General features: G+C 50.6%; 1 protein-coding gene across 2 annotated transcripts in view; it reads left to right on the plus strand.

Annotated features, from left to right (window-relative positions):
* Positions 1-14,726, plus strand: part of FAM83A (family with sequence similarity 83 member A) — a gene marked incomplete at its 5' end in the record, with an annotated part of 34,348 nt that extends 19,622 nt beyond the window's left edge. For both annotated transcript variants that reach the window (XM_082433214.1, XM_082433215.1), the window contains one exon: positions 1,011-14,726. In XM_082433214.1, coding sequence (XP_082289340.1) covers positions 1,011-1,545 — 535 coding nt within the window. In that variant the 3' untranslated portion in view covers positions 1,546-14,726. The remainder of the gene's footprint in view (positions 1-1,010) is intronic.
* Positions 14,727-14,734: the final 8 nt, after the last annotated feature.

The following is a 14,734-nucleotide window of genomic DNA, read 5'->3' on the forward strand; positions in this document are numbered from 1 at the left end:
CCTGCCCTACCTCACAGGGCAGGGGACTCCAGAAGCTGGGCCCGCCTTCTGGTGGCAAGACATGCCGGCTGGGGGCTGGAGGCTGAGACTCTTGGTTGGGTCCTTTCTGTCCCCCACAGTGACCCTGTCCCCCTCTGACCATGCTGTCCCCATTGCTCCCCACGCCTAGGTCCACAGGATTAGAGACCCAGGAATCTCTAAAATGACATTCCTGGTGGGTCTTCTGTGTTGCCACCAGGCTTTTTTGCAGGGAGTAGGGTGATGAGGGGAATTTTCCATCAGAGATAGAAAGGAATCTGTTTAAATTAGGGAATCATAAAAGGTAACACACAAATGCCTTGAACATTTTGTTTCCATTTAAAACGTGTAAATAGAGGGAAGGCCAAGGCCTCTGCTAAAAGGCGGCCTCCCATGGGTGTCTGGGCAAGCCCACTGATGTGGCATCTTTCCCATCCTGTGGGCTCACCCTGTGTTCTCCTTTCCATCCCCCAAGAGCATAGGATTCTCCCTCCCACTCGCACCCCTTCCGGCCCATTTGCCTGAAAACTGGGCTACACCCTTTAGCTTTTCATGGAAATACAGCCCTTCCTTCCAAGGAGCAGCCCCAGACTGCTAAGCTATTTGGTTAGAAGAGGCAGGTGTCACACCTGTCACAGGTGGAGCCGCTAAGGCCCCAGCAGCTGGGTGACTCACGTCAGCACAGAACTGGGGACACTGGCACTCGGCCCCTTTGTGCCTCCACAGGGATCTTCTAAGGGCCATAATCTGAGCACCGGGAGGGAACACTGACCGGAGGCCCGGATTCACTCTGCATCTTAACTACTCCCTTGCAAACCTTTGCTGGTCTCTGAGCTTCAGTTCTCCCATCTGTGGGAGGGGATAACCGGCGTTCTGGCCCGGGTGGAAGGAGCCGGCGCGGAGGAGCGGTGGGCACGCGTTCGTGACCCTGCGGGAGCAGGGTGCCCGAGGCCCCCCCATCCCCGCCCCTCACTCTCTCCTCTCGCCTCCAGCTTCACCTGGCTCTGTGGACACGTGCACAGGAACATCCTCTCCAAGTTCACGGGCCAGGCGGTGGGGCTGTTTGACGAGGAGTTCCGCCACCTCTACGCCTCCTCCAAGCCCGTGATGGGCCTCCAGTCGCCCGGGCTGGCCGCACCCCTCCAGCCCACAGCGGCCCCCAGCCCCCGACCCGGCCGCCTCAGTGGCAGCAGCCCCTCCACCAGCGACCGCGCGTCCTCCAACCCCTTCAGCAGCCTGTCGACAGGCAGCAACCCCCAGAACCGGAGTCTGTCCACGTCCTCGGGGCCCGGCAGCCCCCTGGCCCCAAACCCACCTCTGGCCCCCAGGTTCCAGCCCTATCACGGCCCCTGGGGGGCCCTGACCTCACAGGCCCACTTCTCCCCGAGGCCCCATGATGGCCTGTGTGCTCCCTACAGCAACCTCAACGGCTACAGGCCTCTGCGGCTGCAGGTCGAGCAGCTTGGCCTGGTGCCCAGGGTGGCCCACACCCGGAGGCCCTTTCCACAGGCCTTCCTGAATTTCTGAAGGGTCCCTTCCTCCAGCTCACCTCCCCAGGGCCAAAGCTGGGCATTCCTGGATTTTCTGGCTCAAGGACCCCACTTTAACCAGTGGCCCTTCGAACTAAAGGCACTTGGACAAAACCGTTGCCTGTGTTTGAATGTTCCCAGGCCTCAGACCGTTCGCTTGCTGACCCCCACACTTCCCTTGGTTCTCCTCTCTAGTACGGCCTATGCAGCACATTCCAGAAGTTTCCAGGGAGGTGGGGGGCAGGGAGCTAGAGAACAAAATCATGAAAATAGAGCCCCATCCTCCAAAGAGCAGCCAGTGCTTTCATATTAACATTTTCCAAATCTCTGTAATGTGAGAAGTGGCTGATGCAGCCCAAGTTTTACATATGGGTAAACTGAGGCACTGTGAGGCAGGGGGTGGGTGTGACCAAGGTACTCCTGTGTGTCCCAGTGCCCAGGGATGGTCCGCTCCCCAGAGATTCTGGACAGACAGATTCAGGAGAAAGTATGGGGACATTCTAGATGTTTCTGGGAGGGGAGGGAAACTCCTCCTCCCTTGTAGAGCATAATACTAGAGTATCCCTGGCCCGATGAATTAGGGAAGAGGCCCCAGAACCTGCCACTGTAAGTTGTGTGTGGCTGATTGAAAGTGTGGCCACCAAGGGTGGAGCAAACCAAGGCATCTAGGGGATGGAGATGGACAAGGCAGTTTGGCAGCTCAGGTTTTTGCTCTGAAGAGCCTTGGGCTGGCCTGGAGGTCCCTGGAGTCTGGGCTGGATCCCAGGGGCTTGAGTTGTCAGATCTGGGAATGGCCCTGCAGTGGTGCTTCAGGCAGCCTTGAGCAACCAATGAGGACCCCGCATTGACCTTGCAGCCCCTAGGTGTAGTCAGCTACCTCCAGACCCAGGCCCCTCTACCTGGCTTGTTGACGTCCTGCAGCAGGAATGCTGGGCTGTCACCCTCACCAGCACCCAGTCCCATCATTCTTTCCTTCTCAGAGTCACAGCACATCCTGTTTGTTCCTGGGGTGGTAATAGATCCTGAGGGCACAGCCTTGCTGGGGTAGAAAGAAGAACACAGGATGCTTAGGGAGCACAAAGGAGGGCCAGCCAGCCCAGCTTGGGGAGGCCAGAGGACACTTCCCAGAGAAGTGACAGGTAACCCAAGACCTAAGGAACAAGGCTGTATGGCTGGGGGGAGGGATGCGACCCGGGCTGTTTCAGTCCAAGAGAAGCAGGGGCAAAAGCCCCACACACGTCTTTGGGTTTCCATGTCCTCCCCCGCCACCAAGTCATCTCAGCAAATGTCTTCCTGTTGCCCTTCTCCGGCTCAGAAGCTTTGCCTTTGCTGCAGAGGCTGGGAGGACAATCCTTCCTCCTGGTGGCCTCTGAATCCTGACGCACATGGCATCCCGAGTGGCGCTCTGCAGAGGGCATCTCCCTGCAGCCCAGCCCTGTCTGTATTTGTCCAACACTCCTGGCAGAGGCAGAGGCATCTTTGCTTTTGTTTTAAACTGTATTTCTGTCCTCACTTCACCTTTTTCTTCCTTAGTTCCTGAAAATCCAACAATAACAACAAAAGCCCTTTGGTTGCTGAAGGTTTTTTTTTTTTTTTTAATAAATTTATTTATTTATTTATTTTTGGCTGCGTTGGGTCTTTGTCGCTGCACGTGGGCTTTCTCTAGTTGCAGCGAGCGGGGGCTACTCTTCGTTGCGGTGCGCAAGCTTCTCATTGCGGTGGCTTCTCTTGTTGTGGAGCACGGGCTCTAGGCGCGCGGGCTTCAGTAGCTGTGGCACGTTGGCTTCAGTAGTTGTGGCTCGCGGGCTCTAGAGCGCAGGCTTCAGTAGTTGTGGCGCATGGGCTTAGCTGCTCCGCAGCATGTGGGATCGTCCCGGACCAGGGCTCGAACCCGTGTCCCCTGCATTGGCAGGCGGATTCTTAACCACTGCGCCCCAGGGAAGCCCCTCCTGAAGGTTCTTTAAGCCCCAGTCCTGATGACCGCCGTCATGATGTTAGAATGACCAGGGCTGTGGAGTGTCCTAAGCTTGATTTCACAGCCTGACGAGAAAGCTTTGGGAAGGTAAAGCTTGCTGGGGTGCCAAGAGCTCCACAGATGGGCTCTGCCCCTGCGTCCGGCTCAGTCTGGGTGGACAGGGGGCCTGCAGCCAGAACAAGCCCTCCTCCTCCACCGGCCAGTTTCCCCTCTGCAGTCGTCTTAGGGGTTTGTGAGTATTGTTTTTCCTCCTCTGAGCACCTTGTCACTTCCTCGTGATCCCAGCCGGCTGGGAAGTTAGGTGTGGTTTGCTTTGGCCAGTGGAATGCGAGCGGAAGTGTTGAGGACTGCTTCCAGGCTTTTAAGCACTTGGGTGCAGATGGCCTTACCTCAAGATGGAGCCCCTTTCACCAGCCCAGGTTCCTAAGAGACTACAAAGAACAGGACATGCCTACCGCACTGACCTGCACTGGCTAAGTGGTATGAGCAAGAAATAAACTTTTGCTGTTTCTTACTGCACCATGATCCAGCCTAGCCTCACTGAGAAAATCTCGGGACCCACTGATGTGAGGCTGGGCCGTTCCTTTGTGGGACTGGACTCTCCAGGGCCCCCAGCCTTGGGCTCTTGTCCCAAAACACCATTTCCACCAGGGGACTACGTGGCTTTTACACACCTGGCAAGGCAGTGCTTGAAAGCCAAAGCCAAGTCCTTATCCAAGTTTCCAATCCTCCCAAACCCAGTTTTGCCCCAGCTTTAATTCTGCTCCAGGCGGGACTCACACCTGCACCTGCCCTGGCAGGCCTGCTTGCTGGGGGCCGTCCTGAGACGTACAGAGTCTCTCCTACAGTGTGAAATTCAGTGACAGCAGTGGAGTGCCCACCGTGTGCCAAACAGATTTCAGCAACAGGCAAAGAGACCCAGCCTCGCATCTGTCCCGGAGAACGCCAGAGTCAGCTGGGGGTGGCACCCACGAGAACCACCACTGTGAAAAACACGAGAGAATGGGAATTTCCTGGTGGTCCAGTGCTGAGGACTCCGCGGTCTCACTGCCGAGGGCCCGGGTTCGATCCCTGGATGGGGAACTAAGATCCCACAAGCTGCGTGAGGCGCAGCCAAAAAATAAAAGAACGTGAGAGAATGAAAGAAATTGTATGATGGTCATGTTCAGGGGGGGACACGGTGGAAACACAGTCCCCAACCAGGGATCAGGGATCCTATTACCCACCTGTAGGGTTATCAGCCAGGACTGGGGTGCTGACTGGAATGACCACCCCTTCCCCCCAGGCCTCCCTCTCCTAGAAATGATCTGTGGCATTCACTTGGTCCTCACCAGACACTGATCTCTTATCTCCCTATCTGTCTGGTAAGAGGCCGAGGGCATCTCTGCAGGCCCCCCATGGATGGTCCCGCACACAATGGTTGCTAACTGACTGGTCAAGGAGCTTTGCTCCTGAGGGGGTCAAACATTCAGACACCCCAGGATGACCTGCGCTCCCCCTCACCTTGACCTGGGCTCCCTGCCTCTACTCTGCTGGCCCTGCTGGCCTGGCCTGGAAGTGCCACAGCCACATCTTCAGCATCTTCACGTGCTTCATTTTCTGGACTCGGTCCAAAAAGCTGTTGGACACAGAGAAACTGTCACTCACTTTCTCAGCTTCCTCCTGAAGAGCGTATTTGTGTCAGAAAAACTGTCATCAGAGAATGTAAATATTGCAGACACATGTACGAGTATAAACGACCTTTTTTCCTGGTTGTTCACTGCATATCCACTGAGATAGACATGCTGCCTCCCAGGGGCTCCATACTTCACTCCTCTGCAGGGTGTGGTGAGTGAGGGTGTCCACACGATGATGCGCCAGGCTGAGTGGACAGAGAGGCCCAGAGGAGGTGGCCGCAGCATGAGGCTGCAGTGTGTGCACAAGGCCAAACGTGAGGGGAGGTTGGAATCCAGTGCTCATAAGCGTGCCTGCCAAGGCCACCTTCCTCCACTGCCTGCTCACCGTACCAGGCAAATTCACACAGACACCTTCTAGGCTGGTGGGCTGGGCTCCGAGAACAGAGTTTCTAGACGCACCCACTGAAATGGTTGTTAATGAGGAACCCCCAAGTTCTCTGAACCTCATTTTCCCTGTGATCCTGAAGAGCACAAGCCAGGCATCTCCCCTGACTTTTCAGAAATGGTGAGGACCTGTCCATTTGGGCTGCTATAACAAAATACCAAAGACTGGGTGTCTTATAAACCACAGACGTTTCTCACAGTTCTGGAGGCTGGAAGTCCAAGACCAAGGTGTCAGCAGGATTGGCTTCTCCTGAGGCCTCTCTCCTTGGCTTGCAGATGGCCATCCTCTTGCTGTGTGCTTACGTAGTCTTTCCTCTGTCCATACGCATCCCTAGTGTCTTTTTTTGTGTGTCCAAATCTCTTTTCCTTATAAGGACACCAGTCAAATTGGATTACGAACTTAAGGAGATGAAGTTGACAAAGTATGGACTTTTGATGGTTTATTTTATGTGTCAACTTGACTGGACCATGGGGTGCCCATGTATTTGGCCGAACATTATTCTGGGTGTTTCTGTGCGGGTGTTTTTGGATGAGATAAACATTTAAAATGGTAGTGTAAGTAAAGCAGATTGCCCTTGTTAACGTGGGTAGGCCTCCCCAATCAGCTGAAGACCTGAATACAACAAAAAGGCTTACTCTCCCCCAGGTAAGAGAGAATTCCTCCTGCCTGACTGCCTCTGAACTGGGACATAGGTTTTTCCTGCCATCAGACTCAAACTGAAACACTGGCTCTTCCTGGGGCTTCAACCTGCTGGTCTTTGGAACTAGACCACTGGCTCTCCTGGGTCTCCAACTTGCCGACTCAACCTGTAGGTCTTGGAACTTGTCAGCTTCCATAACTGTGTGAGCCAATTCCTCATAATAAATCTCTCTGTACATAAGTAACTATAGATATAGACAGATAATAGACACAGAGATGCAGATACAGATAAAGCTATAAATACACACATCCTATTGGTTCTGTTTCTCTGGAGAATCCTGACTAATACAGATTTTGGTGCCAGGAGCTTAAAGGTCTTATCTCCTAATACGGTCATATTCTGAGGTACTGGGTTAGGGCTTCAACGTATGCCTTTTAGAGGGACACAATGCAGGCATAAGAGGCAGGCCTCCCACGTCGGCCCACGTAGCCAGAGGAGCCCCGGCTCTGTACACTCACCTGCAGCTGCTCGCCCTCCGCCCCCGCACACCCCCCGGCCCCACTGCAGGACAGCGGACACCTGCGTCACCTGAGCTGGGCCTCCGGAGATGGCCCTTCTCGATACAAACTGCTCCCCTCTACCAGCAGAGCCAGTGCTTGCTTCTGGTGGCCGGCTGCTCTTCGAGAATGGTGGCCCTAAAGTGGAAAGGCCCCAGGGCCGGCTCCCCGATTTTTCCCCCCAACGCCCACAGTTGTGCTGCCCTCCCAGCGCAGCTCCTGTGAGAGGCGCGCCAGCACTGCTGCTCTGGGAGCCCTCCCTGTGGGCACGGTATGAAGCAGCATCCAGTGCAGAGTCCCCTGGCTGAATGATTCTATCCCCCGTCCTTGGAGGCCAGCCCTGGCTTCCATTCCCAAAGGGCCTGAATTCATGTACTTAACCACACACTTGCCCCCCACCCTGTCCCCCAGTATGCCAGGGGCTGGGCAGCCCGCGTGGGTGGAAACAGCGGTGTCCCAGCTCCCAGAGGGCTTATGTGATGGTGCCAAGAGGCTCCCTGCCTCCAGCGTTTGCAGTTCCCTGATCGGTGGTTTGCTGGGTCTACAAGCGAATGAGGGCGAAGGGGAGACGGAGCTGAGACCTGAAAGTGAGGGAGACTCACCTGCGCACAAGGCAGGAGGGGCAGTGGGCAAAGCTGTCAGGAGTTTGGCCTTTCCTAGGCGGGAAAGCCCTTCAGGGTGACAAACTCTGCAACCGCGTGAATTCCCCAAAGCGTTGGGACATCTCGGTGACTTGAGTTCACCTCCACCCTCCACGTTAGTGCTCGTTATCTCCTAGACCCAGAAAACACATATTGCACAAAGCTGAAAGGCTGTTTAACACGCAGGAAGTGAAACCAGCTTTATCAGCTTAAAGCACAACCCTAAACCAGCCATTCCCGGGCTCAGAGACTTTTCATAGCTCAGTATATCCCACGCCAAGTCAAGTTCCCTACCAGGCACTCGAGATCATCCAGAATTTGATGCCGCTTTACCTGCCCAGCCTCATTACCCACCACATCCCTTCACACCCGCTAACCTGGATGAACAGCCTTCACGTCCTCCAGGCCTTGGCTGCTCTCATCCCTCGACTGCGAAACCTCGCAGGCCTGCCTTCCATTCTCTGCCGAGTCTGCTACAAACCACCCCCCTCACCAGGTCCAGCTCAGATGTTACCACCTTCATGAAAACCCCCCTCCTCTGCACTCCTGCGCTGTCAAGTCCTCCCTCCTGACCCTTATTTGCCACTTATGTGGATGTCCTATTACGCCTACTAGAGATGGAAGCTCCTTGAAAATAGGTGTTATCTAATATGTATAAAATGGATAACTAATAAGAACCTGCTGTATAAAAAAATAAATTAAATTTAAAAAAAAAAGATGAGTTTCTCAAGCTTTTTCAGTCCATGATACCAAGCCAAGGCCCTTCCACAAACTTGCGCTCTATTAGATGACTTGCCAGAGACAGAATTATGAATTCCTGGTAATTACTAATGAAATCAGAAATGAAGTCCTTACCATTTGATTCAAGTCATTCTAATTCTGAAGACTAACACCAGTTATAAGAACAGATCAATGATATTCTGAAACTTTGTTTTTTTAAAAAAACAAAAACAAAAAAACCTCAGTCACTAGGAGAAAACTGATCCCCTTTAGCCATGCAAAGCATGAGAAACGACCTTAAGTCCTTGGTTCTCTGTCAACCTTACTGTTCTCTAGCACACCCAGCAGTCTTTGTTCATAGCAAAGCTTAGACTCTTTACTTACAATATCTCTCTCACCTGTGGATCACACCTGAGTAGGAAAACTTTTGCACCTTTCGTTTAGGATAAAGCAATTCTGTGGTCTTTCTCCCTAGGGATTCCATTCAAAGTCTCATCTCCCTCCAGCTTCTATAGAGATTGCCTTACTGTCAGTAAAATCATTCAGCTTTTGCCCTGGGTTGATTATGTATCAAGGGCTATGTTTGATAATTCAGAGATAAAGGAGACATTTTCACTATCCTCATGTAGCTCACTACCTAATGAAAAGGACAGAAAAGTTAAACGTGTCACAGGTGGAATGTCACAGGTAAGCACAGGGTACTAAGGGGGCATGCAGAAAGGGATCCAAACTGAGACTTAGAGAGACAGGAAGTATTCTGGAGAAAGGTGATGCCTAAAATAAATTCTAAAAAAAAAAAAAAAAAAAAATAGGTGTTGTCTTATCTTTGGTATCTCCTACAAGGATGCTCTATCAAGGTTTTACAAAATAATGTCATTTAAAAAAGAAATAGCCTTCTGAGACACAATGTCTTATTCTAAAACCAAGATTGAAAGGACCCAAGTGGTCCATACCAGGATTCTTTGGTTGCAAGTAGCAGAAACTGAAACTAGCTCAAGCAATCTTAATTTATGGGTAGGTTACTTTGTATATTGGTTTCCGATGGCGGCTATAACAAATGACCACAAACATCATGGCATAAAACAACACAAATGCGTCACCTTATAGTTTCTATTTCAGAATTCCCACATTGGTTTCACTGGACTAAAATCAAGGTGTCAGCAGGGCTGTGTTCCCCCCTGGACACCCTAGGAGAGAATCTGTTTCCTTGCCTTTTCTAACTTCTACAGGCCGCCTGCACTCCTTGGCCCATGGCCTCTTCCTCCATCTTCAAAGCCAGCCGCATAGCATCTCTCTGATCCTGACCCACTCCTTCTGCCTCTGTGTGATGGTTAATTTTATGTCAACTTGACTGGCTAAGGGATGCCCAGATAACTGGTAAAACATTATTTTGGGTGTGTCTTGAGAGTGTTACTGGAGGAGATTAGCATTTGAGCTGGTGAATTAAGTAAGATCACCCTCCCCAGTGCAGGTGGGAATCATCCATTTGTCAAAGGCTTGAATGGAACAAAAAGGCAGAGGAAGGATGAATTTGCGCTCTCTGCCTGAGCTGGGACATCTACCTTCTGCCCTTGGACATTGGCACTCCTGGTTCTCGGGCTTTTGGACTCAGATCAAGACTTATACCATCAGCCCCCTGATTTTCAGGCCTTCAGACTTCAACTGAATGGTATCATTGGTTTTCCCCGTTCTCCAGCTTGCAGAAAACAGCTAGTGGGACTTCTTGGCCTCCAAAACCACTTGAGCTAATTCCTATACTAAATCTCCTCTCACATATATCTGTATCAGACCTATGGGGTCTGTTTCTCTGGCAAGTCCTAATACACTCCATCTTCCATTTGCTAAGATCTCAGTGACTACACTGGGCTCACCTGGATAATACTATTTTAAGGTCAGTTGATAAGCAACCTTAATTCCCCTTTGCATTGTAACCTAACATATTCACAGCTTAGGACACCCTGGGGGATCAGGACAGCTTCGGGAGCCATTATTCTGCCTACCACACTCCAGGTGTTTCGTGGAGGTCTCAGCCAAGACTGTAGCTGGGCCTAGAGAACAGGAAGGGCCTGGAATCAGGAGGCAGCAGAGCAGAGACTGTCCCTCTGCCCCTTTCTGGGCATCTCTTTCATTCTCTTTCTGCAGACCTGCTCTATCCCCCAGTCCATTTGGCAAACACAGCCACGCCCCGGTTTTGACCCAGTTTCAGACACGAGAAGACTCATTTCTACATCTCTAGGGGAGATTCTGATTGGCTCAGCTTAGGTCAGGTGAACCCTGCTTCCTCTCTCCCATCATTAGGGTCAGTGAAGACAAATATGGCTGCCAGGTTCCCAGAGATGGGGGGCAGGGTGGTCGTCAGCTCAAGGGCTGAGCAGACACAACATCAAAGTTTTAGGTGACCAAGTCATTCTGTGCCGAGGAAGGAGGAAAGGATAAGGAACAGTGAGCCCCAAGCAGACAAATGCCTGTCCTTTTTCTCTGACCTCATTATCAAAGTCACCTGGTGGACACACTTCGATCACAAAGACAGGACTGGAGCAGCCCTAGGCTGCCCCTCATCAGGACCACTGTTTCTCAAGCTTTGGATTCTTTTGTATAATCCTCTCTGGTTTTTGTTTGCTTGTTTGTTTTCATGATTAAGACCTTGGAAAGTCGTGTATAAACTACTTTTATAGACGAAATTTCAAAAGCACTAGAAAGCTGCTATTTAAAATAATCATTTTTATAAACAGTGGCCTTGGATTTGTTTCATAGAGATTTCTACCCTAGGTTTTCCTGAAATGAAGCACATCTTTGTTGAATGTGGTACCTCACAGGCGGGGGGTGGGGGGGCACCTGTGGCGCTGGCAGTGGAGCTCTGTAGGGACTGGCTGTTGGCTCAGCGGGCTTCAGGCTGTCTCTTCAAGTGCCTGGGGCTCCAGGAAGGCAGCACTGGGCAGAAGTCACGGCATGTCCAGGAAGCTGAGCTCCGCCACGAAGGGGCGAACCAGAGCCACAGTCCCGGAGCTTATGAGCTAGCGAGGAGGATTCATACAAAGAATATTCAATTACGATCCCATTAAGCACCTTGCGGCGGGGCTGAAAAAGCAGGCGCTCTGACAACGTTTAAGGGGGGGCCTGAGCAAGTCTGGACTCAGAATCACCTTGTCTGAGAGTGACCTTTGAGCTGGGATCTATAGGAAGGGCAAGTTTATGGCAGGGTTGAGGGACCACAGGGAGGAGTGTTCCAAGTAAAGGTAACTGGATGGGCATAGGGCTTGGGTGGGAGGACACTTGCCGAGTTCAAAGACATGAAAGAAACCAGAGTGAGCTGGGGTGAAGTGGGCCAGGGCCAGACCACACGGGGCCTCCCAGGCCTCGGGGAAATCACTGAAGGACTCTGAGAGCAATCTTTATTTGTATAAGATCTCTTTGGCTATAGTATAAGATTGCAGGGGTGTAAGAATATAAAAGACAAAGGACTCTCACCAGCTCAAATACTGGGCATAGCCACCCCCCCTTGAGAGAAAACACTGAAGACAGGCCTTTTGAGTCACGAGAGGCAAGAATTGCCCTTGGGTCCCACCCCACCTACTGGAGGGCAGACAGACATCTCTGTGCTTCACATTTGCTCACCTTCTGAGTGATTCATTCATCAACAAGCGGGTGGGGTTAGGAGGCAGGCTCAAGACTTCTTTACCATAATCATTGCTCAGTTAATTACCTTCACCATCTGTGCTGGAAATGATCAAGATGACTTGTGTGTGATGACACCCAGAGATGCCCATTCTTCCTGGGTTGCCCTTTCCTGCCCTGCGTTACAGCTGGGGTATCGAGGTACAGGAGGCTGGGTTCTCAGGTGGGTGGACGCGCTGCTGCCAGGAGAGTGAGGTGGGGCGGGAGTGAGGGTGTGGGCAGATCCACGGAGACCACTCAGCGGTGCACGACAGCATTGATAGTGGGTCTGGGAGGAAAGCCAAGGGGCTGCAAGCTAAAAGTCTGGGCAAAGTTAGACGGGCACTAGGATTAGACGGGAAACCTAGAGAAGCTAAGAGAGAAAAGGGCATATCCAGGAGGCCTAGATGAACGGGAGGAAGGGGTTTCAGCTACAGAAAGAGAAATGGGCAACGTTTCTGAGCGGACTGCCTCAGCACTGTCAGACCTTTGGGGCATTAACCTTTTGTGCAAACAAAGACGCTGGCCAATTAATTCAGTGATTCTGCTCCACAAACATTTGGCGAGATGCCAGGTGTTCCGCCCTCGGGATACAAATATGAACAAGACAGTCCTAGTCCCTGAGTTTACAAAGTTTAAAGCGTCTCATGGAAAACAAACAGGCTATGACAAGACAGCATAATAAGGGCCAATACAGGGGTCAAAGAGCAGGGAAGGAACACAGCACGAAACCTACCACCACTTGGGGATCAAGATTTCTGGAAGCTGAAACCAGGTGGAGACCTGTGAGCCGAATACGAATTAGCCACATGAGGGCAGTGGGTGGGGAGAGGTTCCAGGCTGAGTTGCTGGCCTGAAAGCCTAAAGGTGACAAATAGGGCACATTCAAAGGTTGGGAGCGGGGAAAGACGAGAAGCCCCTGGGAGCCAAAGGCTGTGTCGTGAGGGGCTTGGCAACCACGGTCCCTTTGGGCTCTATCCTGCAGGCCACCCACAACTAGACCATAAACTCCACAGTAACCAGTGTCTCCACGACAACCACACAATGCCTGTCTCCTAACAGGACCCAGTAAGTGATTATTAATGACTCAATGAAGGGATGGGGGGCAGTGGGGAGCGGTGAAGGGGTTTCCATACTTTTTAATGGTTCTTAAAAATTGAAATGCCTGTTAAATATACAAAGTCTTTTGTTTCACATTAGAGATAAATGACTAAACCTGCAATTGCTAGTCATGTTCTCACTCACACTAAAAGAGTCTCAAACTATAAACAAAACCAGACCTTCGTCTGTTTTGGGAAGGGGCCTGGGAAAGGGAGAAACGAGCTGGTGAAGTGGAAATCCTGATGACTTCACCTTTTTGCCCAGGGTTGGAATTTTCTTCCCTCTACTGAGAAAAAAAAAATTAAAAGCTGTGTGGGACTACCGGGCATATACCCTGAAAAAACCATAATTCAAAAAGAGTCATGTACTACAATGTTCACTGCAGCTCTATTTACAATAGCCAGGACATGGAAGCAACCTAAGTGTCCATCAACAGATGAATGGATAAAGAAGATGTGGCACATATATACAATGGAATATTACTCAGCCATAAAAAGAAACGAAATTGAGTTATCTGTAGTGAGGTGGATGGACCTAGACTCTGTCATACAGAGTGAAGTCAGAAAGAGAAAAACAAATACCGTATGCTAACACATATATATGGAATCTAAAAAAAAGTCATGAAGAACCTAGAGGCAAGACAGGAATAAAGACACAGACCTACTAGAGAATGGACTTGAGGATATGGGGAAGGGGAAGGGTAAGCTGGGACGAAGTGAGAGAGTGGCATGGACATACATACACTACCAAGTGTAAAATAGATAGCTAGTGGGAAGCAGCCGCATAGCACAGGGAGATCAGCTCGGTGCTCTGTAACCACCTAGAGGGGTGGGATAGGGAGGGTGGGAGGGAGACGCAAGAGGGAGGAGATATGGGGATATATGTATATGTATAGCTGATTCAGTTTGTTATAAAGCAAAAACTAACACACCACTGTAAAGCAATTATACTCCAATAAAGATGTTTAAAAAAAAGAATATAACATTGAAATGTAATTATAATAATTTACAAAGGCATAAACATTTTTAAAGAAAATAAAATATTAACCATGGGGAAAAAGAAAAGCTATGTGGGACAACACCTGACGAAGTTTTTGGTCTATTACTAAATTTCACTTCTCATAAGGGAGCTCTTCCACCCGGATAATTCAAGTAAGCCTTTTGCATTTGAAGATGATGTTATACTGATTATAATCTGTGTGACTGAAAGGAGAGGATAATCACCTGAGACAGAGCTCCATGGGTCTCATGTTTCTGTACATCTTGTGAGCAAGGAAGGCACTTACAGCCCTTCATTCCAGACTATCTTCTCAACGATGCTTGCAAAGCAAACAGCCTTAAAAAAGAGAGAGTGTTCTCCCCTGGAGCACAGGGCAGGCCTGCTTACTGTTCATTATAAAGGATCTGCGTCTCCTAAGCTCAGGGTTCCTCTCCTATAACGCACCCCACTGCACGTACACTCTTTCATTTGGGCTCATATGTGTCACCAGCCCTGGGACTTGGAGGAAAAGGAACTGATACAAATATGCTGAAGCTTATCCTGTTCTCTGGGCCACGAGTAATCAAGTCTCCTGCAGCATCTATGACACTGGCAGGTTAATGCGTGGGCTGACAGGTGTGGTAAAGTCTCAGAGCCTTCGCAGACCTCGACACACCCTTCCTGGAAATGGTTTACCATCACACTGCAGCATTCTTGGTCATTCCTGATGAATTCACCTAAACAACGTAGATACTTACATCGCTGATTATAATACAATAACTGTTTTAAAAGACAATAAAATCTGTAAGTCTCTTTTATACACTTTCCCAACAGATTATCTTCTAAAGGGGCAGTAGGCC

This window comes from Balaenoptera physalus, assembly GCF_965194825.1.
Source record: "Balaenoptera physalus genome assembly, chromosome: 17".
Taxonomy (NCBI): domain Eukaryota; kingdom Metazoa; phylum Chordata; class Mammalia; order Artiodactyla; family Balaenopteridae; genus Balaenoptera; species Balaenoptera physalus.